This window comes from Cervus canadensis, chromosome 11, assembly GCF_019320065.1.
Source record: "Cervus canadensis isolate Bull #8, Minnesota chromosome 11, ASM1932006v1, whole genome shotgun sequence".
Lineage (NCBI taxonomy): Eukaryota > Metazoa > Chordata > Mammalia > Artiodactyla > Cervidae > Cervus > Cervus canadensis.
Genome location: NC_057396.1, coordinates 56619756 through 56644623, shown reverse-complemented (window position 1 = coordinate 56644623; position 24868 = coordinate 56619756). Strand labels below are relative to the sequence as shown.

Genomic DNA, 24868 nt, shown 5'->3' with positions numbered 1-24868 from the left:
CACATATATGGTCAGTTGACTTTTGATGAAATTGCAGGAGAAATTCAGTGGAAAAAGAATTTTCATTTTTTTTACTAATGGTGATGGAACAATTGGATATCAATATATAAAAAAACTTTGTTCCATATGTAATACAATAAACAGTAGTTAACTCAAAATGGATTATAGACTTAAATGTAAAAACTGAATATCTTTTGTGTAAAATTTAATATTTTAGACAAAAGCATAGGAGAAAATATTTATGATCTTGTATTAGCCAAACTTTCTTATATATGATGTCAAAAACATCATCCACAAAAATATAAATTGATAAATTGGACTTCATTAAAACTAAGACTTTCTGCTCTTTGAAAGGCATTGTTAGAATGATTAGACAAGTGACACACAAGGAGAAATATCTTCAAATAATAGATATTTGCAAAATACACACAACTCAAGAAAAAGTGGGCAGGTAAATGATTTGGACACATACTGTAACAAGGAAGATATACAGTTGGCATATGAAAAGATGCTAATCACTCAGTCAGTTCAGTTCAGTCGCTCAGTTGCGTCTGACTCTTTGCAACCCCATGGACTGCAGCACGCTAGGTCTCCCTGTCCATTGCCAACTCCTGGAGTTTACTCAAACTCATGTCCATTGAGTCGGTGATGCCGTCCAACCATCTCATCCTCTGTCATCCCCTTCTCCTCCTGCCTTCAATCTTTCCCAGCATCAGGGTCTTTTCAAATGAGTCAGTTCTTTGCATCAGGTGGCCAAAGTTTTTGAGTTTCAGCTTCAACATCAGTCCTTCCAATGAACACCCAGGATTGATTTCCTTTAGGATTGACTGGTTGGATCTCCTTGTAGTCCAAGGGACTCTCAAGAGTCTTCTCCAAACCACAGTTCAAAAGCATCAATTCTTCTACGCTCAGCTTTCTTTATAGTCCAACATTCACATCCATACATGACTAATGGAAAAAGCACAGCCTTGACTAGATGGACCTTTGTTGGCAAAGCAATGTCTCTGCTATTTAATATGCTGTCTAGGTTGGTCATAACTTTCCTTCCAAGGAGTAAGCGTCTTTTAATTTCATGGCTGTAGTCACCATCTGCAGTGATTTTGGAACCCAGAAAAATAAAGTCAGCCACTGTTTCCACTGTTTCCCATCTATTTGCCATGAAGTGATGGGACCAGATGCCATGATCTTAGTTTTCTGAATGTTGAGCTTTCAGCCAATTTTTTCACTCTCTTCTTTCACTTTCATCAAGAGGCTCTTTAGTTCTTCTTCGCTTTCTGTCATAAGGGTGGTGTCATCTGCATATCTGAGGTTATTGATATTCCTCCCGGCAGTCTTGATTCCAGTTTGTGCTTCATCCAGCCCAGTGTTCCTCATGATGTACTCTCCATATAAGTTAAATAAGCAGGGTGACAATATACAGCCTTGATGCTAAATATTAGGGGAATGAAAAATACAACTAAAATGAAGTAACACCACATATGTAGTAGAAGGTCCAGTGTTTAAAATGTAACCATATTGAATGCTGGTGAGAATATGGAACAACTGGAACCCTCATAGTTGGTACATGGTTTCTACAGAGTTGGTAGAAATAGAAATGCTTCAAAACTTTGGAAAACAATTGATCCTGTCCTAAAATATACAGATATATGTATATTTACAAAATCACTGTGGACGGTGACTGCAGCCATAAAATTAGAAGACATTGCTTCTTGGAAGAAAAGCTATGACAAACCTAGACAGCATATTAAAAAAACAGACACATCACTTTGCTGACCAAGGTCTGTATATTCAAAGCTATGGTCTTTCCAGCAGTCATGTATGGATGTGAGAATTGGACCATAAAGAAGGCTGAGCACCAAAGAAATGATGCTTTTGAACTGTGGTGCTAGAGAAAACTCTTGAGAGTCCCTAGGACAACAAGGAGATGAAACCAGTCAATCCTAAAGGAAATCAACCCTGAATACTCACTGAAAGGACTGATGCTAAAGCTGAAGTTCCAATACTGAGCTGAGCATTGGAAAAGACCCTGATGCTGGGAAAGATTGAAGGCAAGAGAAGAGGGCGGCAGAGGATGAGATGGTTGGATGGCATCACCAATTCAATGAACGTGAACTTGGGCAAACTCCAGGAGATGGTGAGGGACAGGGAGGCCCGGTATGCTGCAGTCCAGGGGGTCACAAAGAGTCAGACATGACTTTGCAACTGAGCAACAACAAATACATACATATATGGACACATAAGCACTCACATATGTGTGTGTATTTATATTTATATACAGGTAGGTATATACATACCTGTAGTTTATTGCCCAGCCTCTCCTCGATTATTCAAGGAATATGAAAGTCCTTATGAAGACTTGTACATAAATGTTTATAGCAGCTTTATTTCTAAAGCCAGAGTAAAAACTGGAAACAACCAAAATGTCCATCCATCGGTGAACAGATAAATAAATTATAGTGTATCTACATAGAAAATACTACCTAACAATAAAAAAGAACTAACTCTTGAGTCACACAACAATATGGATGAATCTCAAAACAGTTATATCTAGGAAAAGAAACAAACCCATTAAGGGTATATATTGTTTGATTCTATTTGCATAAAATTTTAGAGTCCTAACTAATCTAGATGCAGATGGTGACTGCAGCCATGAAATTAAAAGGCACTTGTTCCTCAGAAGAAAAGCTATGACAAACCTAGACAGCATATTAAAAAGCAGAGACATTACTTTGCCAACAAAGGTCCCTATAGTCAAAGCTATGGTTTTTCCAGTAGTCATGTATGGATGTGAGAGTTGGACCATAAAGAAGATGGAGGCCGAAGAATTGATGCTTTTGAACTGTGGTGTTGGAGAAGACTCCTGGGAGTCCCTTGGACTGCAAAGAGATAAAACCAATCAATCCTAAAGGAAATCAGTCCTGAATATTCATTGAAAGGATTGATGCTGAAGCTGAAGCTCTAATAATTTGGCCACCTGATGTGAAGAGCCGACTCATTAGAAAAGACCCTGATGCTGGGAAAGATTGAAGGCAGGAGGAGAAGGGGATGACGGAGGACTAGATGGTTGGATGGCATCACCGACTCAATGGACATGAGTTTGAGCAAGCTCCAGGAGTTGGTGAAGGACAGGGAAGCCTGACATGCTGCAGTCCATGGGGTTGCAGAGTCGGACACAACTGAGAGACTGAATGACAACTAATCTAGGAAGATCAGTGTTTGCCTGGAGATAGGAAGGTAGGAAGGTACAGGAGGGTATGATTACAAAAAAGCGCACAGAAACTTTGGGGGTGGTTTTCTGGGGGTGAGAGATCTGGATATATGTTCATTATCTTGGTGGTTGTGATGCTTTAAAATGTGTACACATGTTTCAAAACTTAGCAAATTTTACGCTTTAAATATGTGCCTGTCAGTTGTATAATGTTTTATAATATTTTCAGTTATTTCCCATTAAAGTTGTTTTTAGAAATTACAAAAAGAGAAAAAAAAGAACCTAAGGAAAAACCCAAAAGTTAAAATGATGAGTAGGGAATGACTAGGTGGTTATTTTAGAAGGAAACGGTGAGGGAAGACCACTCATTGTGATCCATGGTCTAGGTAAAAATGGCTGGTATGTGGAAAGGTTATATGCAGCTTGATGAGCACGCTCTTCATGCTCAGGGCTCTCCCTGGGCTCACTGCATACTGAGGCTGGTGCTGATCTGGTTTTAGGGCCCTGAGATTACTTCCTACTCTGGCCAGGATTATTGTGGAATTGGGTGGGATTAAAGTTTAAACTCAATGTCCTTATTGCCTACAGAGAAGAGAACTTGGGAAAAGAAAAAGATGATAATTAAAAAAAAAAAAAACTGTTGCAAGTTTAATTTGAAACATCTGTATTTACAAGAAAAGATTTGGTTTAATTTAGAAAGGAAGGAAAGAGATCCAGGAAGAGAAGGAGGAATTTAGGATGGGCAGGAAAAAAGGAGGCTTTCCATACAGATGAGGATTTTTGCCTTTGTATTGATGAAGCTTGCCTTTAAGAAACAAAATCTGTTGTGAGGCTATATTTTGTAAGGACCAGGATTTTTAGAACTCACTCACCTCTGGATAAGTTTATCTTTTCCAGAGCATCTGAAATGCCTGTCTTTTATTTCTTTAAAAATACAACCATATTTCACTATATAACATTAAATATCCTCATGTGGCACCAACTTTTTGTGATAAAAATTTTCCCTCTTAAGTAGTATTAATATCATGTGATTTTAGCAAAGCTATGAATTAAGACATTGCCTTTTATATGCTAAAAATAATAGAACTAGCACTTAAGATAGCAACCTGACAACTCACAAAAAATATTATAAACATATCATGCCTCATTAGTTCAGTTATGTCTCATTTGGTGCCATTCATCTTATTCAATATAGTAAGTGCTTGCACTTGTTTGTCTTTTAATAATTGTCTGTGGTGTGTATAAGACCATGAGGGGATGAAAGACAAACCAACAATGTCATTATCAATTGATCTCAAAACCATAAAAACATAAAAATCATAAACCAAAAAGTCAAAAATGCTTTTTTTCCTAAAAGATATTTGGGGCATCAATTAGACAAACCAATTGAATCAAAGATTTTTTTTTTAACACCATCATTTAATCTGGATTTCGCTTCAGTTTTTAAAGAATGTGGATTATAGGATCTGACCTGTACTGTTAAATTCGTAAACTACTTAAAGCATTACGCACACATAGATACAGACACATATACACACATCCATTTACACACAGAGGTTAGACTATGGACAGTAAAAACTAGGGACCTATAGATTTTGCTTGATTTGCACATTATTATAATATTTGTAATTAGTTATGAGCTTATAGAAATAGGGAGATTTCATGCAAAAAATTACTGACCTTTATTGAAAAACTCAGAATGGGCAACACTGAACTTTTATCCTCTCATGACACCATTATTCCCACTCTGGATGGAACATATACCCTCCAGTTTGCTGTATTCTTCACAATTCCCAATAGCAGCCCTCACATTAGTTCTAGCCAGCTTCATTTATTTCTGTTACCAGTCTTTAATTACCAGAACCCTTCATATTTCCTCACATCTCTGCTTTCCTCTCATGTTCTAATTTCATTTTCTTTTAATACTGTCTTGTTCTTCTTTACCCAGATTTGACATTTAAGGCTTAACCTTGCCTACTCTTTCTAACCCATACCCCATTTATTTAATCACCAAATCAGTACTTCAAGTACATAGTCCTTTCTTTCCTTGGCTCTCATCACTTTAGCTCAATGTTTTCCAAAGTCTGGTCCATAAACCACACACATCCAAATTCCCCAGAGTGAGTTCTTGTGATTGGAATCATTTTTGATACCTACTAGTGTATATTTCTGGGAGTCCAGACTTAAAGAATCAAAATCTCTGAGGATATGGGCCTGGAGACCTACATTATTAATAAGCACCTATCCCAACATGCCCAGATAATTTTTCACGTTTTCTTATATAACGTGGGTGTAGGTGAAAGGCTAATGTGCACTGAACCATTACGTACCTTTACGTGCTCTGCCTAGATCATATAGTTCCTTGCTTTAGAATAGAGCATTACCTGACACCTCTTATTCTGAACCATTGATGCTTCTGTCAAAACTCTGAGGCAGTAGGAAAAGTCTTGTTTAACATCCCATTACACTTAATTTAATTCATTTGTCCTATCTCTGTAAGGTTTCTAAATATTAATGAATACATGATGAGTTAATTTAGGCATGATTAGCTTCATCACATTTTAGTTTTTCTTTCCTACTCAGACTTAGCTCAGAAAATCTGATGTTCCTTAATAAAATTTCCTAATTGTTTGAGAAATAGGTGCCTGAGGTTCCTAATTTTCCACAGTATCTTTTTTTTTTTCTCATCCTCTGATTCCTTTTATTTAATTTAGCCCCCTTCTTTCTGTCTCACAGAGGATCATTTTTGGGGATGGAAATTTCTATAACATTCTTATTGACTCTATTTGTTCTCTAGACCCTTAATCACTGTTGCCATTGGTTATACACATACGTGCACACACACATACACACTCATTCACACACCCCCACAGAATTTTGGGTACTAAAGCAATTAGGTGTCTTAGGAAAGGCTTTAGCTGCTGAGGTAGTAATGGTAGTAGCGTGGTAGAATCGTTCAAATGTGTGCAGTCCTCCTGCCAGACTGTGGAAAATGATATTTCTACTTTAAACCTACAAACGTGTTAATGTGGAGAAAAGTTGTCAATCTCTAAATTACATTTTCATTACAGACACAAAGGAGATGATTGTCAGAAGTGGGTGTTTGGAACTGATGGTTGTATTTATTCTAAGGTAAGAACTATAAACCACAACTTTATTTCAAATTTTTTTCTTTTTTTATATTCTTATAAAATGCACTGTCAGTTATTGAGAGCAAGAAATGCTTTTTCTGAACAAATGATTTCACTCTGTTTCTAGAAATTTAGAATTTAACTCAGTTTGACTTGACAGTTTCCTCTGAAGTTTTGCTTGACGTAAAACAAGTTTTCCAAAGCCAAATATAATTTTCTTCAATTCATGGCTGTGATACAACCTAGAATTTTGGGGCATCAATTTCCTTCTATTTTTAAAATAAATGTATTACTTAAAAAAAATTGAGCTATAATTGATGTATAACATTGTCTAAGTTCAAGGTGTACAATGCATTAATTTGTTCCATATATATTGAAATAAGATTACCCCATAGCTAACTCCAGACATACAGCACTGTGTAAGTTTAAGGTATAGAGCATACTGATTTGACTTATGTACATCATGAAATGATTACTGCAATAAGTTTAGTAAACATCCATCATCTCATACAGATACAAAATAAAAGAAAAAAAGAACTTTTCCTTGTGATGAGAAATTTTAGGATCCATACTGTTAGCAAGTGTTATATATAGCAAGCAGTAGCATTAATTATATTCATCATGAAGTGAAAGTGAGGGTCGCTCAGTCATGTTTGACTCTTTGTGACCCCATGGACTAAAGTCCATGGAATTCCCCAGGCCAGAATACTGAAGAGGGTAGTCATTCCCTTCTCCAGGGGATCTTCCCAACCCAGGGATTGAACCCAGGTCTCCCTCATTGCAGTCAGATTCTTTATCAGCTAAGCCACCAGGGAAGCCCAAGAATACTGCTGTGGGTACCTATTCCTTCTCCAGAGAATCTTCCTGACCCAGGAATTGAACCAGGGTCTCCTGAGTTGCAGGTGGATTCTTTACCAGCTGAGCTACCAGGGAAGCCCTTATTTTGTGCATTAAATCCCTAGTACTTATTTATCTTATAACTGAAAGTTTATACCTTTGACCACTGAAAGTTTGTACCTCTCCCTACTCCTCGCTTCTGGTAACTGCAAGTCTGATCTTTTATTCTATGAGTTGTTTGTTTTTGAAGTGTAATTGACTATAACACTATGTTAGTTCCAGATGCACGACATAGTGATTTGATATTTCTATACATTACAAAATGATCACCACAATAAATCTAGTTACCATCCGTCGCTATACAAAGATATCATATTATTATTAATTGCATACCTCACACTGTACATTTCATTCCCATAACTTATTTTGTATTGGAAATTTGTATCTCTTACTCTCCCTCACTTACTTCACTCATCCTCCCCAACCCTCCCCTCTGGCAATCACCTACTCTCTGTATCTGTGACTCTGTTTATGCTTTGTTATGCTGCTTTGGGCTTTCCTGGTGGCTCAGATGGTAAAGAATCCACCTGCAATGAGGGAGACCTGGGTTGAGAAGATCCCCTGGAGGAGGGCATGGAAACCCATTCCAGTGTTCTTGCCTGGAGAATCCCCATGGACAGAGGAGCCTGGCGGGCTACAGTCCATGGGGTTGAGAAGAGTCAGACATGACTGAACAAATAAGCACATACACACCCACACCCACACACATGCTTGTTCACTGGTTTTGTTTGATCTAGATAACACATATTAGTGATAATATGTGATATTTGTCTTTCTTTGTCTAAACTTTTTCACTTAGCATAATACCCTCAAGATTCATCCATGTTGTCACAAATGGCAGAATTTCCTTCTTTTTAATGGCTGAGTAATATCCCATTATATACATATACATATATATGTGTATAAATATATATATGCCTGGCAAAATAAAATATTGTTTTAGAAGTCAGGAGAGTGGATATAGCTGAAGAATGTTAGGGGCTGAAAGGGGCTATGAGGAGCGCTTAGGTGTGTTGCTGCTCCCTTTCTTGACCTGGTTGTTTGGTTAAATAGGTATTCACTATGTGCAAATGGATTGAATGTACACTTATGTACTATGTATTCTTCTGTATATGTACTGTATTTATAATTACAATGCTCTTCACCTGAAATTAATGTAATATTGTAAGTCAACTATGTTTCAATTTTTAAAAGTTTGCTTTAGTAAAATAAAATCTCCTTGACTACTCAAGATTTCCTTCCTGGTTCTGTGATTCCAAGTCTAGGTAGAATGTTAATCATCAAGATTTAAGAGAGGCAAAAATTAAACTAATCACATGGTATCTGTTAGTGTTTGCCTGAGAATTCCACCATCATGATTTCAGAAATGCCAAGAATCAAAACTGAAAATATATGGTATATTATTTTTACAATAGTACTATAAAAAGTACCATAAACTGGGTGGCTTAAAATAGCATAAAATTTTTTTTCTCATAGTTCTGGAGGCTAGAAGTCTGAAATCAAGCTGTTTGGCAACCCAGGTTGCCAAAAGATCCCTAGATCTTTTCTCTAGGGAAAGATCCTTCCTTGTCTCTTCCATCTTCGGGTAGTTCCAGACATTTCTTTATTTGTGGCAGCTTAACTTCAATCTCTGCCTCCATCTGTACATGGCCGTCTCCCTCCACGTCTGAGCCTTCACATGGTATTGAATTCTGTGTGTGTCCATGTTCAAATTTCTCTCTTCTAATAAAGACATGAGTCATTTTAGATTAGCACCCATACCAATGACCTAATATTAATTTGATTTCATCTGTCACAGTTACAGGTGCCAAGGGTTAGGACTTCAACATACTTCCATACTTTTTGCAAGAGACATAATTCAACCTATAACTCATGGCTTGATAGTTATCACTTTATTTCCTCACAGTGCCAAATCCACAGTTCATTGCCTGGCACCTGCCTTGGGCAGCTTCACAGCAGAGTATTACCAGTGGGCCCCTTCTTGTGAGTGGTTTCCTTGAGCATATTCCTTGTGAGTGGCTTTGTAGTGCGGTGTTAGCAGTTAGGTACCTCCCTGTAGAGATGGCTTCCTCTGGTGCTCCAAAGGCGTATTAACAGTGAATCCTGCTATGCGCTGCCTCAGCGACCACTTCATCATCTAGTGAGCTACAGCTGTGCCCTCAATGGGGTCTGGATCTCAGCCTTGGGTCAGGTATCTTCCTTGGGCATTCTGTCTAAGGCCTAGGAGTACTGGGCTCGCTATTTCTGCTATTCATATATTCTTTAGTGTTCTCTTGAACTTCTCAGCTCTCATCACTTCATGGCAAATAGAAGCGGAAAAAGTGGAACAGTGACAGATTTTATTTTCTTGGGCTCCAAAATCACTGCAAACAGTGACTGCAGCCGTGCAATTCAAAGGCGCTTGCTCCTTGGAAGAAAAGCTATAACAAACCTAGACAGTGTATTAAAAAGCAGAGATGAAAACTGATCAACCACTTGTAAAAAAATGAAACTAGAACACTTTCTAATACCATGCACAAAAATAAACTCAAAATGGATTAACGATCTAAATGTAAGACCAGAAACTATAAAACTCCTAGAGGAGAACATAGGCAAAACACTCTCTGACATAAATCACAGCAGGATCCTCTATGACCCACCTCCCAGAATACTGGAAATAAAAGCAAAAATAAACAAATGGGACCTAATGAAACTTAAAAGCTTTTGCACAACAAAGGAAACTATAAGTAAGGTGAAAAGACAGCCCTCAGATTGGGAGAAAATAATAGCAAATGAAGCAACAGACAAAGGATTAATCTCAAAAATATACAAGCAACTCATGCAGCTCAATTCCAAAAAAATAAATGACCCAATAAAAAAATGGTCAAAGAACTAAACAGACATTTCTCCAGAGAAGACATACAGATGGCTACCAAACACATGAAAAGATGCCCAACATCGCTCATTATCAGAGAAATGCAAATCAAAACCACAGTGAGGTACCATTACACGCCAGTCAGGATGGCTGCTATCCAAAAGTCTACAAGCAATAAATGCTGGAGAGGGTGTGGAGAAAAGGGAACCCTCTTACACTGTTGGTGGGAATGCAAACTAGGACAGCTGCTATGGAGAACAGTCTGGAGATTTCTTAAAAAACTAGAAATAGAACTGCCATATGACCCAGCAATCCCACTTCTGGGCATACACACCGAAGAAACCAGATCTGAAAGAGACACGTGCACCCCAATGTTCATCGCAGCACTGTTTATAATAGCCAGGACATGGAAGCAACCTAGATGCCCATCAGCAGATGAATGGATAAGGAAGCTGTGGTACATATACACCATGGAATATTACTCAGCCATTAAAAAGATTCATTTGAATCAGTTTCTAATGAGATGGATGAAACTGGAGCCCATTATACAGAGTGAAGTAAGCCAGAAAGATAAGACCAATACATATACTGACGCATATATATGGAATTTAGAAAGATGGTAATGATAACCCTATATGCAAAAAGAAAAAGAACACAGAGAACAGTTTTGGATCTGTGAGAAGGAGAGGTGGGAGTTCGAGAGAAAGCATGAACTATACTATCAGGTGAAACAGATCACCAGCCCAGGTTGGATGCATGAACAAGTGCCGGGCTGGTGCACTGGGACCCAGAGGGATCGGGTGGAGGGGAGGGGAGGGGGGGATCAGGATGGGGAACACATGTAAATCCATGCTGATTCATGTCAATGTATGGCAAAAACCACTGCAATATTGTAAAGTAATTAGCCTCCAACTAATAAAAATAAATGGGGAAAAAAAAAAAAAAAGCAGAGACATCACTTTGCCAACAAAGGTCCGTATAGTCAAAGCTATGGTTTTTCCAGTAGTCATGTACAAGTGTGAGAGTTTGACAATAAAGAAGGCTGAATGCTGAAAAATTGATGCCTTTGAACTGTGGTGCTGGGGAAGACTCTTGAGAGTCCCTTGGATTGCAAAAAGATCAAACCAATCAATCCTAAAGGAAATCAACCCTGAATAGGCATTGGAAGGAGTGATGACGAAGCTGAAGCTCAAATACTTTGGCCACCTGATACGAAGAGCTAACTTGTTGGAGAAGACCCTAATGCTGGGAAAGACTGAGGGCAGGAGGAGAAGGGGATGGCAAAGGATGAGATGCTTAGATAGCATCACCAACTTAATAGACATGAATTTGAGCAAACTCTGGGAGATAGTAGGACAGGGAAGCCTGACATGCTGCACTGCACGGGGTCTCCAAGAGTCAGAGAGGACTTAGCGACTGAACAACAAAAGAAATTTCCTGCCACTCTAGTCCTCTGTCACTAATAGCTTATATTAAATGTTCCTGTTCAAAATACTGTGTGCTTTCTGTCTCTGTGTTGGACCCTGACTAATAAATATAGTACCTTTCTTTCTCTAGTGTTCTAGAAGTTGAGCTGTTATTCTGTTGCAACTTATATCACTTTAGTAGTTTGAAGTGTTTTGTAGAATTTAAGTTGAAAAATTACCATAACAGCATTTCCCTGACTGCCTATTTGTTGTTGGCACACTGGGTAAAATCTCAACCACATTCTCTAATTCAACCAGGACTATAGAGTTTTAGTTTTGTTCCTAAGCAGGAATTTTGATATGGTCATCAAATGTCAAAGCATTTTAGTAATTACTACCTTTAACTTCATTCTCAGATTCATCCCAGCTGTCTTCTTATCTTGTTTCTGACTGCATTATATTACTCACTCAGAATGAGGTTCTAGATTGTTGGAAAGGAAGTCACAGAAAGACCAGAGCTTGTATGTCTTTGTTAAAAAAAAAGAAAAGTGGAATTTTGAGACTTTGCCAAAATATCCATCCAGCTCCTTGGCCTGTACATGCATATGAGGACCTTGTTCTGATGCATATCTGAATAGAGCTGACTCCTATTGTCTAGGAACATAGTTCTATCCCATGTAAGTATTGCCCTTCCCACCAACAGATGGAAAAGTAAGACCAAGGTTTAAATGTATGCTTTTCTCTCACAATTCAGGTACCGAAAACACCCACTTCTACTCTGCTGTCCTTTTTACCCCTCCTTTTCTTGCAACTTATTATTTTCTGACTTTTCACAACACTTCTATTGATAGCTAGCAAATAACTCATACTTTTGTGTTTGAAACAAATTATTTTAAAGCGAATTTTGATTCTAAAATTTTTAATGTGCCATTCACAAAACTAATTGCTTATTTTTAAAAATTATAGTTATTCTAGATTCATAGAGCAAAGCTGTTTATTAATGAGGCATTTCATTCTTTTAGAGTTTTAGAAATTTTGATTGGATCTAAATTTAGTCATATCTAAAACTATATCCATCTAGTTAATCTGAAATGGAGGATAATTTGATAATTATCTGCAGCTGGATCATAAATGGAACTCATGCCATTCATTAAGACAGAATTACTGCATTAGGCTATTAATAACTAATCTTGGCTCCAGTACTTCTTTGCAGTGTGGCCTTAGGCAAGTCATTTAACCTTTCCAAGCTTCAGAGTATTTGTCTGCAAAATACAGCTATTAATACTAGTATTTTGAGTATTTGGCATAGATTCTGGTCTATCGATAGATACTGGCTTATCACTTCTGGCTAAATGATCATTTGTAACTATTAGTGATAGTAATAATGAACAAAATTAAATACAGTATTGCATTTTATTATGTTGTGCTTACCTGGATAATTTTTTCTTTTCATTATTTTTAAAGTTAACCATCTCTCTATTCATTTGCAAAAAGATAAATTACTTTTTTATACAAGTCACCAGTTTCAGCTAAATTAAAGATTTCAACTTAAACATGGAGCCATAAAACATCTAGAAGAAAGCTTGCATTAAAATATCTAACCCAGAGTAGTGGTGCATAGACATCTTTATGTACATGCAAAAAAGGATAGAATCCATAAAAGAAAAGACTAATAGCTTTGAATACATAAAAAATTTAAAACCTTCTAAATCTAAAGTGCATTAGCAAAAGTGAACAGGAAAATATGACAAGTAGGGAAAAATCTTCACAATATAAATATTAGAGAATGAGATAATACATTTAATATATAATAAACTTGATACAGCACTGTTCAGTCTCTAAGTCATGTCTGACACTTTCTGACCCCATGGACTGCAGCACATCAGGCTTCTCTGTCCTTCACCATCTCTGAGAGTTTGCCCAAATTCATGTCCATTGAACTGGTGATGCCATCTAACCATCTCATCACTCCCTTCTATTGCCTCAATCTTTCCCAGAATTGGAGTCTTTTCCCATGAGTCAGCTCTTCATAACAGAGGGCCAAAGTATTTGGAGCTTCAGCTTCAACATCAGTCCTTCCAATGAATATTTAGGGTTGGTTTCTTTTAGGATTGACTGGTTTGATCTCCTTGTAGTCCAAACAAATTTCGAGTCTTCTCTAGCATCATAATTTGAAAGCATCAATTTTTTGGTGCTCAGCCTTCTTTCAGGTCCAACTCTCACATAAGTACATGACTACTGGAAAAACCATAGCTTTCACTATATGGGCCTTTACAGGCAAAGTGATATCTCTGCTTTTTTAATATGATGTCTAGGTTTGTCATAGCCTTCCTTCTAAGAACCAGAATCTTTTAATCTCATGTCTATAGTCACTGTCTGCAGTGATTTTGGAACCCAAGAAAACAATATCTGTCACTATTTCCACTTCTATTTGCCATGAGGTGATATTACAATAGAAAAGGATAAGTACTTCAATAGAAAAATAAGCAAAGGACATGAAAAGGAAGTATATGACAAAAGAAAAATTAAAAGAGTCAAGCCAAATAAAGGAGATCAGCTTCACTAGAAATTAAATGTAACCAATGAAATAGTCTTTTTTCCCTATTAATTAATGAGGAGACATAAAGCTAGTAATAGCCTATGTTGATAAAGATGTGAGAAGACAAGCATATTCATTCCTTTTTTTGTATTTGGGTTTTTAAAAATTTTATTTTATTGGTATTATCTATTTCTGTGTAACAAATTACCCCCAAACATAGTAATTTAAAACAACTAACATTTATTACCTCCCAGTTTCTGTGGGGTAATCTGGGAATTGTTTAATTGGGTAGTTCTAACTCAGAGTCTGTCTCATGAAGCTTAAGTCAAGGTGTCAGTGGAGGTTGCAATCAGTTGACAGTTGACTAGGCTGGAAAATCTGCCTCTTAGCATGCTTACATTTGTCCAGAGGCTTCAGTTCCTTGGCACATGGGTTTCACTGTAGTCCTGTTCAAGCATTAGCTAGTGATCCAAGAGAGGAAGAGAGCAAAATGGAAGCTCTGCTGTTTGCCATAATCTAGTCTCAGACATAACCTAACACCACTTCTGCCATCTTCTTTGGTCACATAGACTTATTCTTATATAATGTGGGAGGGGACTACACAAGGGTCTGAATATTAGAAGGCAGGGAACATGGGGGGCCATGTAGGAGACCAGTACATTATTTATAAGGAGCTATTTGGCAATATTTATCAAAATCTGTAAAAGAATACATGTTCTTTGGACTTAGTAATTCTACACTTACAGCAGAGTTTGTACAACTCCACACAGACAGAGTTTGTAATGTTTTCGTGTTAGCTTAGTGATTCAAAGGACTTTCCAGGTGGCACTAGTGGTAAAAGAAGCTGCCTGCCAGTGCAGGAGACCTAAGCGAATCCAGTTCGATCCCTGGGTCTGGAAGATCCCCTGGAGAAGTGCATGGCAACCCACTTCAGTATTCTTGCCTGGAGAATGCTATGGTCAGAGGATCCTTGGCAGGCTATGGTCCATGGGGTCACAAAGAGTCGGACATGACTGAAGTGAATTTAGCACAGTGATTCAAAATCTTTTTCCAAGATTTTATCTGATTAGTATACACCACAAAGACACTATTTTAAATTGGGCCTTTAAAAATGTATTTTGTAATAAAAGCACAAATGCACATGATAACAAATTAATATTTGAAAAAAATATGCTAATGAGAAATAGTCTCTTCCTCTCAAACGCATATTTAAAATTTTGATAGTCACTTATTGATTAATAAAAATTTCTATTTACTCTATTTTTAATTCATATTGTTTTTACCTTTCTTCCTGACTTTTTCTGAACCCCTCCCTCTTTTTTATCTGCTTATTCTTGAGATATACTCTGTATTTCTATTTTTAATTGAATCTCTTACATTAAAAATAGCTTTATTGAAATATAATTAACATACCACAGAATTGAACTGTGCTGTTCAATATTTTTCAGTATATACATAGGGTTTTGGTTTCATTACCACAGCCTAATTTAGAGCATTCATATTTAGTTATAGATTTTGTAACAAAGTGCAAAGTTATTTAATATCTCTTTTTCCAGAATAATATAAGGACCTTAGTACTCTTTAATTATCTAGTGAATGCTTCCTCGTATTTTTTATTAAAACTTGAGTGCCACAGTTTAAAAAAGAAGTTTATATAATACTTTAGGCAGTGTATCTAAGCTTTATGAAGTAGTAAACAAGCTGGAGGAACAAGTTGCTTTACCCTCCCTATTTTGGCTTCCTCATCTTTATAATTTGAGCAGTAGTCACACCTTTCAAAGGGTTGTTTCAAGGATTAAAATGTAAATATGTTATTATGTGGTAAATTACTTTGGTATACTGGTAGACTTCAAGTATGTGCCTTGATAGGCTATCCTTGAGTTCATGGAACAGAAAATGTGCAGATTACAGTCTATTTAATCCATTTAAAACACCAGGTACAATGTATGGAAAAAGAGATGGGCTAGGTTAACATACATAAAGTACAGGTGGGTTGAAGGGCCACATTACCTGAATCTCTGATATAGATGCATCCTCTCTCAGTGTGGCATCACCCTTCCTTGCTGTTGATGTGGTTAGCGGGACCAGAGTTGAAACTGGGCCTAACAGATGAAATATACGTGAGACACTGACGCACACTTGATCCAGGAGACAGCTGGTGGCAGGTACACTTGGCCAATAGCTGTGCTCCCCAGGTGGCCTATGGGCAGCTGTGGATTTTATCCAGCAGAGGATCCAAAATGAGAGTCAGCAATGGGTGGTCAGTTAAAGATGTCACGATTGTGTGTCTCATGCATAATTTACATCTAGTATACAGTAAATATATGTTGTTTTGCTTGTTATTTAGTAAATCATGACTATTTCTATTTTGTCTTTCTACCCTTTTCTATCTATGTTCATAGACATGCTCTAATTACTTTCTGTCTGACACGTCTCAGGTTACTAACTTACTTATCTAGGCTTCCTGTGGCTAATGAAGCTCATTCATCCTATTTGTTTTATTGTCTTCCAGAGCAGAATTGAATAGTCCCCCCAAATAGAGCTACTGAAAATTACATGTACATAGTATGTTTACCTTTTATGTAGAAATAACTCAGTAAATGTTAGCCATTATTATCAGTATATAGGATGGCTTTAGTGTTTAGCAGCCGAGTTAAACTTGATCAGATCTAATAACAAATTAGAAATCTTCATATGAAAGTTATTTGTCTTGATTTTGATCTGAAATTGACCATAAAGTACAAAACTTATTAGCCAGATTTTTTTCCTATTAATCTAATTTATCCTCTCATCATTCCAGTTGTATAGATTTTTGGCTGTTGCTTACAAGGCTGGTAGTACTGTTTTGTTTTGTTTTTTCCCTTCCCCACAGGCTTATCCTCAGTTTGTTCTGACCTACCTAGAGGAGCTAAATGTACAAGTAGATGTGACCCAGACAGAGTATCACCTTCACCACGGTGCCTGGACCACAGCTCATCAGGAGCATGGCAGCAGCTTTGCAGAAGAGGTCAGTGTAGTGAGCCAGAGGCAAGACAGAGCTAGATCTCTGAAAGATATTCTGAAAAGAGGAAAAATGTTTGGGTTGTTTTCAGGAGGAAAGAGTGAATTCACGGATTAGTGTTATTGATATTGAAAATCATATCCATTACATAAACATCTATTTATATACTTATATTCATGTAAACATCTATGTGTATATTTATATAAGCATTCTTTTTGTTAAATAAATGGTGACATACTAGCTTTTCTTAGGACTGCCTTCTTTTGTTCTGGCCACATACCGAAGGTTTATGTGCTGGACGAAGACGGCTGAAGGAACCATGGAATGTGCACTGTTAAATTTTTTGGCGTATATAGTTTAGACATTTCCACTCAGTGAAAATTAGCTGCATAATTCCTATATTTCATTTATTAGGTTCTACAAAAAAGTGCCAGTATCCCTGATTTGAAGCAGCTGCCAGAGCCTTCAGACACCCACTTAATGCCAGAAGGTTCTCTTGGGGAGACAGGGCAGCTGACAGTGGCCCTGGTAAAGAAACTGGAAGAGAAACATCCTAAGGCTTCTGCTCAGAGGTAGGGCACTGACAGAATGGAGCTTTATTGCTCAATGACATTCGATGTTTTCCTTCAGTTTCATGTAAGATTGATTTCTTGAAGATTATTGAAATATCTCAAAAGCCCCTTGGCTCTCAAGCACGTTGTTTTCGGGTCACATTTGATGAGGAGAGGTGACATTTATGTGTATTTCATTGAAGACTGATGTATGATATTGTCTATTAATGTAAGTATACTTAGAAGGGTTACTGTCCTGGGATCTCACTGAAATATTCTGAAATAACATAATTAGTATAAGGCAGTGCAGAGCATATATATCCAATTGTGAAAATATCAAAAGGTCTTAAAGAAGAGCACACTCATAGACCATCCTTTCTGTGTTCCACAAGAAGATGATTGGGTTAGACCTAGGGCTAAGTGCATGACAGATGGTCTTAAGTAGTGATAATTTAACAAATTGATATAATTCTATCACTAGAATCAAACTAACATCAATTATTTTGCTAACTGATTGAAAAGCATCCTTGATTGGAAAATGGATACTATTTCTTTGGTCTGCTTCATTTAATTGGAAAACTAAAATTTATTATTATTATTTTTCTAGGGCTTGGTGTTGTCAAGCACAAAATGACTGTATAAACTGCAATTTCAATAGACACTTGTTTGAAATTAACTATTGATTGAAGTACTCTTAAAGGAGTAATACAGTTCTTATACTCAGTAAAGTTCAAGATAATGCCTAAGTTTAAATATTCTAATAGTACATAGAAATGTCAATTGCATAAAAAAGATTTTAATTTCTTTGTTACAAAGTTTTTTCATCTTTATTGAGACATAGTTGGCACATATTAATAACACTGTGGAAGTTTAAAGTGTGCAATGTAACTTTATTTCAATTAAAAGTTATCTTATATTCTTAAATTATGTATTCCTGCCTCAGTGTTCAATAGGAGGGAAATATTTTTTTCTTGATAAAAATTGCCCCTTCACTTTATTGTCTCTAAAGTATTTATCCCTCAAATCCTTTGATTTTGTTGTTTCAAGTAAGAGAGGGTGCAAACAAAACAACAAGCTTAGTATCTTGCTGTTTTATAGTATGGGGTGTCCTGAGTCTATATGAAAACCTGTGTTCCAGGACCTCCTCCCCCGGTGTTTGCTTTCCAGTTGTACATAAGGTTCTCAACTCTCTGATGCTCCCCGACACAATCACAAGGCTTCAGCTACATATCCAGGCCACTTTCTATCTGGGTCACGAGGATATAAGTCCCTTAGGAATAGTCTTTGAAGTTTTCGTGTAAAACACCGGAGACCTGAGGAATTAAAATACTGTTCCATGAGGTCGTTGTTAGTCTGTCTCTGTAGGTTCACTCAGCAGCCATTTTTACTCTCCTCTTCTTGAGGTAGTGCTGGGGGTTCATCATTATCCCGGGTTCTATTCAAGGAGGAACAGTTTCCTCCTGCCCTCAGATTTCCAAAACCTGTATGGGTTTTTTGTGTTTGTCTCATGCTGGCCCTCATGGGTCACTGTGCAGGAACCAAAGTGCTAATTCACCTACTTCCCTATAGCTTCCCCAACCTGGATTTTTCTTTTTTTTCTTTTTTTTTTTGAGGGCACGGGGCTTTGGGTAGTTTGGGGGTTTTTCTAATGTTTTCTGTTGTATCTTCCCTGAAGCAGTGTAGTCTGATTATGAAACTTAGGAGAAAAGAATACAGTACTGTATTAGGTAATGTGAGACAAATAAACAACAAAGCTGTTAATCACAGTTAATTTACCACAGCACTTGTTTGAGTTGTTAGAATAAAATGAGATGACTTTAAATTTCAGGAATGTGGTAAGTACTCAATAGGTAGAGTTGTGAAAATGTTCTGAAAACAAATAGGGATAGAAAAGAATTTTTAATGAAATTGTACTTAGATGTGTGATTTTTTTAGTCAATAGAAATTGATGAGTAAGTATATTTTGGATTTTATTTAATAAGAAATTTCCTAGGGCCATTTTCTTAGTGAGGGTTCCTCAGGGTTTGTGTCTCAGGATACAGCGACTTTTCCAGCCTTATTTTTTTTTTTTAAAGCCACAAGGATTTATGTGTATTCTTTTCTCCACCCCCACAATCTACCACAATAGGTGTAATTTCTGTTTCTCTCCTCTTTCTGTTCCTTAACAAAGTTATTTTGAATAAAGAGTTAATACTTAAAGCAATTACTTTCCTCCCATTTTGGAAGGAGTTGTTGGACAAAATTAGAACATGGTATTGAACTTGGCCTATTGACTGCTTTGAATCTTAGGTTGTCTTGTTAGGTTTGCATATTTTCCAAATATAAGAGAATCAGTGCATTATATTATCACAGCTTTAAAAAAGGCATCACATTGTTTTGTTCTTTTTAATGATGATTTTATGAAATAACATCACTGCAAAAAATAAAGAAATAATGTGAAATGATACGAGTTGTGGAAATTGGGAAAAAATAGAATACTAGGGAAAACTTTAATGAGAAAATAGTCTGAAAGAAGTATATATAATTGAAAAGAATAAAATGATATAAATGTGTGAACTTCCTTAGAAGTAGCCAAGGAAGGAGAGAATCAGAAGTAGCCAAATTTAGGGAAAGACAGAGAGGTAGGTAGTTACTAGCAGGTAATATATGAAAAGGGAAGATAGCATTTGATAGTTAATAACATATACTGACTTTGCTTAAGTGCTTTGTGTGCCATATTTTCCAGTAACCTATGAGGATTATTACCAAACCAAACTTGGGTTCACTTGCCTGGATGCAGTAAAGCCCACCTGCTGACACTGGGTTGTGGCAAAGCAAAAAGAAAGAAAAGAAAGAAAGTGAAGTCACTCAGTCATGTCTGACTCTCTGTGACCCCATGGACTGTAGCCTACAGGCTCCTTCATCTATGGTATTTTCCAGGCAAGAATACTGGAGTGGGTTGCCATTTCCTTCTCCAGGAGATCTTCCCAACCCAGGGACTGAACCCGGGTCTCCCACATTGTAGGCAGACACTTTACCATCTGAGCCACCAGGGAAGTTGTGGCAAAGCAAAGTGCGGTATTAATGCAGGGCACCAAGCAAGGAGTCCAAGACAGCTAATGCTCCAACCCTCTGATAGGTTTCAGGAAAGCATTGTTAAAGGCCAGGTGAGGGAGGGGAATTGCAAATATGTGATCAGTTTGCACACAATTCTTTGATTTGGTTGATAGTGAAGTAACAGGGTGGTGTCATATTTTCGAACTACCTCCTCGTGGTCATCAGGAAATTAATACCTTCCGCTTGGTGGGGGTTTAATATCTACAACATAAGTCAGGAAATGTGTTCCAGATACTATTATCTAGGTACTTCAGAGAGCTGAAACAGAGGATATGGAGGGGAAGAGTCTATCACAGGAAGACCCCATAGGGTCCAGCTCCATTACAGTATGTAAAACAGAGGTATTAATCTCTGTTTTACTGATAAGGAAATTTAGGTATAGAGAGAATAAGTTATTTGGCTGAGGCTTCCAGCTGTTAATGGCAATTTAAGGCAGGTCTATTCACACCTTAAGTGTTCCTCTTAGCCTCTGTGCTGTTCTGCCTGACCATTCATGTTCTTGTCTTAATGATTATTCCACATTTTTAGCCTTTCAAGTGGGGCCTATTATTTTGACTGGATATCTTAGAAAGGAATCTTTAAATAAGGTGGAATAGTTAATGCAATGATAAAAGATATATCAATGTATACAGCTTTCAGTGAAGACTAAATAAAAGGTAGAAAATATTAAGGGAGACTGTAAACCCCTGATTTCATAGATTTACTGATTTAGAGGCTTGAACTTGAATGGATTTGAGATTTTAAAAATCCTCTTCCTATTAATATAACTATAACTTGTCATGATTAACCAAGGTATTTCACACCTTGAGTGGTGGTTCAGTTCAGTTTTGTATATACTAAATTTGGTGACATGTAAGAGCTGTCATTTGTTGAATACTTAGCATATGCCAAATTCTATTCTAAGTACTTATTTATTCTTGTAACAATGTGATAGACTGATCTACTTATTGTCATAATAACCTGATGGTGGAGGCACTCTTATTATCCATAAAGATGTGGCTCAGAGAGGTTTCAGGACATGTCCAGTCATACAGCTAGTTAATGGGAGAGATGGGATTTGAACCCATATCCACTTGGATCTATAGACAGTGTTCTTAGCCACTGTTTTATTCCTCATTCCTAGTAACTTTTATTGTATTAATTTCATAACAGAATAGAATGTCATCATATGAGTAGCCGTATTGTCATTGCTAAAATTTTATGTGTATTACATCATAAAAGATTTAATTAAACTATTGCCGTTTTGATTGGTATATTATTTTGAATTATAGTCTTAAAAAATCTACAACAATCATTACAAACCAGGTCATCTACAGAATCATTTCGTTTAATTTACATTTCACTTATAGAAAGCAACTAATTTTTTATCTTTTTTTTGAATGTGAAAAAATTCTTTTTTCCATTGAAGAGAAAGGAAAATCTTCTACTGTGTTTATGCCTTTCATGTAAGATTCTTAGTACATAATAGGTTATATTTTTTGTTTGCTTGAAAACATTTTGCTTTCTCTGTTAGTGAGATACAGAAATGTGGCTCTCTTCTTGGGTAAAGTAAGTTGTGTGTACATTTAAGTCTAAGTTTAGTCCAAAGTAAAAATAAATGCCATATTCTGGCATCTTTGAGTGTGTGGAATGTGTTTGTTTACCTTAGTTTATCCAGTGGAGCCCTTTCCCCTTATTTAAATTGAATAGGGGGTGGGGAAGGACTGGGACAGCCGACAAAGCACACTGACCCAGCTTGTCACCCAGTGACCTGTGAGAAGGAAATAATGAACTGTGAGTAGCTGTCATCTTAACTGCTTCTGACAGTTTGCCTTTGGGCACATCTGTGTTAGTTGCATTGGAAAGGCCTTTGTTCTTTTCCCACTAGTGACTTTGTGGAGCGCTGAGGGGTTTGCTAGCTACTGTACTCCTAACCAGCCCCTGCCTTCCCAGGGAAGCAAGCAGCTGCCACAGATCACACTGACATTTCTCTTCATGACTCAACTTGGCATGTACTTCATTCTTTCCAAAGAGAACGGATATTTAAAAGTTCTTTTTTTTTAAAATTTAAAATGTACTTTAATGTCTCATGAGTTTTTCCTTCTACTAAAAAAGCAAGTAATAAAATACATTTATTGTTTTCATAGTTTTCTGTAGAAAAAGTAAAGAAAATAGATAACCTACCAGATGGGCAGGTGACCTGAAGGAAAGATATCAAAACATTAACAGTTGTTAATTATTGGGTTTAAAATTTTTGTATATTGTTTATTTTTAAAATTTTAATGATTGAATATTATATTTGCGAAAGGACAAAAATCAGCATATGTTATGAAAAGCATTTTTCATGTAAGTGCTTTATTAGTAGGAAGATTTAGACGAGAATAGGTAAGGATATGCTATATTTGGTGCAGATATTCCACTTCTACTTTCAAGATATTTCTATCTAATAACATAAACTTTAAAATATTGTAATATTTACATTTTAAATTAATCTACTGCATAAAATTATTATAATCATTAGGAGAGGTAATTTGATAAGAAACAGGTGCTTCTGTCCCACGGTTTCCTCAAGTTATCACTACTATTTCAATCATAACGAAGGCAGAACATCCTGAATAATGTGTATTATACCCTAAGAGCATTGTTTAAATTAAAATCAAAGCTTCATTTATAAAATGTAATTCCTGAATCAGTTTTAAAGTCTTATTTACATTTTTACAATAGCTATAAAATCCATCCTTCTACTTTAATTAAGTCTGGCTGCAATTGGCATGGAAGAAACCCTAAGCATTTATACTTACTCTTCCAATAGAATATAAATCCAAACTATACTGCATTGGTCAACTTTTGTAAGGTTTTTTTCCCCTTGATATTAACAGAATAGAAGAAATGAAGCTTGAAGGTACTGACATGCTTGTTCCCGCATTCAAGTTTTTTCTCTCTTGGTAGCAGGTTACAGATGCACTAGCTAGCAGAACTATTATAGTCTTCTGCTTTTCAGAGAAAGGTAAATTAGTGGTAATGAGAAATTCTTTAAGCGAAAAAATAATGATCATGTCTATATAATTATAATTTGTAGAAAAATTAGAAATTGAAAGACATTGATTTTCTTGAGTAGTCAGTAGCATATGATTTATTACTTTATTAAATCATTTATGTAGTTTTGCATATAGTTGATGGTAGTCTATAACCATCTTATTTGATTAGAACATTCTCATTTTGTTTACCACACATCAACACAATTTTTGTAGAGACAGTGAATACGCCGATCAGTATTGATAATAACAAACTCTGTCTTTTTAAGGAAAGGGGACTGTTTAAATTGCTACACTCAAATTCTTATTTCTAGAATGCTTACCAATAAAAGCAAATGTAAATATAGTAATTGCCTGTGATATTCACTAAATCCAATTAAGCTTCCCAGGAAATAAATCTCATCTTAGGTTATATTACAGTTGCTCACTGTTGAAATGATCGATTTTAAGCATTAGCCTTTAACTCTTTTATACTATATGAGAGCATGCATTTAAGAACCTGAAATTATTGTGTTCAAGAGATGCAGAGATATGCTTATACATTTTTTTAATTAGAAGAGTTAATATCCTGATTTTGGCTGATATTATTACCAGTTTGCATTTTGGTATATTTAAAAATTAAGTCCCACATGTTCTCTGTGAACTAAAATAAAATGAACACAATCTAATTGCACCTGCTTTTTTGAAACAAAGTCAAAATCAAGCATTCCAAGGGATTAGGTTTATATCCATAAATGTGTATTAATTCAGAAATTATAAAGGCTTCCAAATAAGCATTTTATGATTAATTTTTGTTCAACTTACTGCAATGAGGTACCCAAACCTTCAATTATGCTGCTTAATTTACATTTTAAAAACTGTTCTACTTATCTTTCTGTTTTATTCAATAATGTCTATAAAGCTATTCGAGGTATGAGTGGGAAACCCTACCTGTACAATCTTCAAACTTGTATCCCCAAAACTAGAATGTCTATCTTGTATTATCATAGTGAAAGTAGTAGGTAACAAAGTTCTAAAATTGGGTAATGTGGGGAGAAGACCAATGGTAGATGTATTATTAGGTTATAATATATGGAATTGTATGAGAACAGAATTCAAGCCATCAAAGTAACCCACAGGTTATCTTCCTGACTTGTCTGTCTCCTTCTCCCCTATCCCCTTACAATCCATT

The 24868-nt window shown here is 36.3% G+C and overlaps 1 protein-coding gene across 1 annotated transcript in view; it reads left to right on the top strand.

Moving 5' to 3' along the window:
• DCDC1 (doublecortin domain containing 1) overlaps positions 1-24868 on the top strand; it is a 449122-nt gene that overhangs the window by 255973 nt on the left and 168281 nt on the right. Inside the window, exons 17-19 of the mRNA XM_043481537.1 lie at positions 6280-6340; positions 16908-17042; positions 17451-17608. Coding sequence (XP_043337472.1) covers positions 6280-6340; positions 16908-17042; positions 17451-17608 — 354 coding nt within the window. The remainder of the gene's footprint in view (positions 1-6279; positions 6341-16907; positions 17043-17450; positions 17609-24868) is intronic.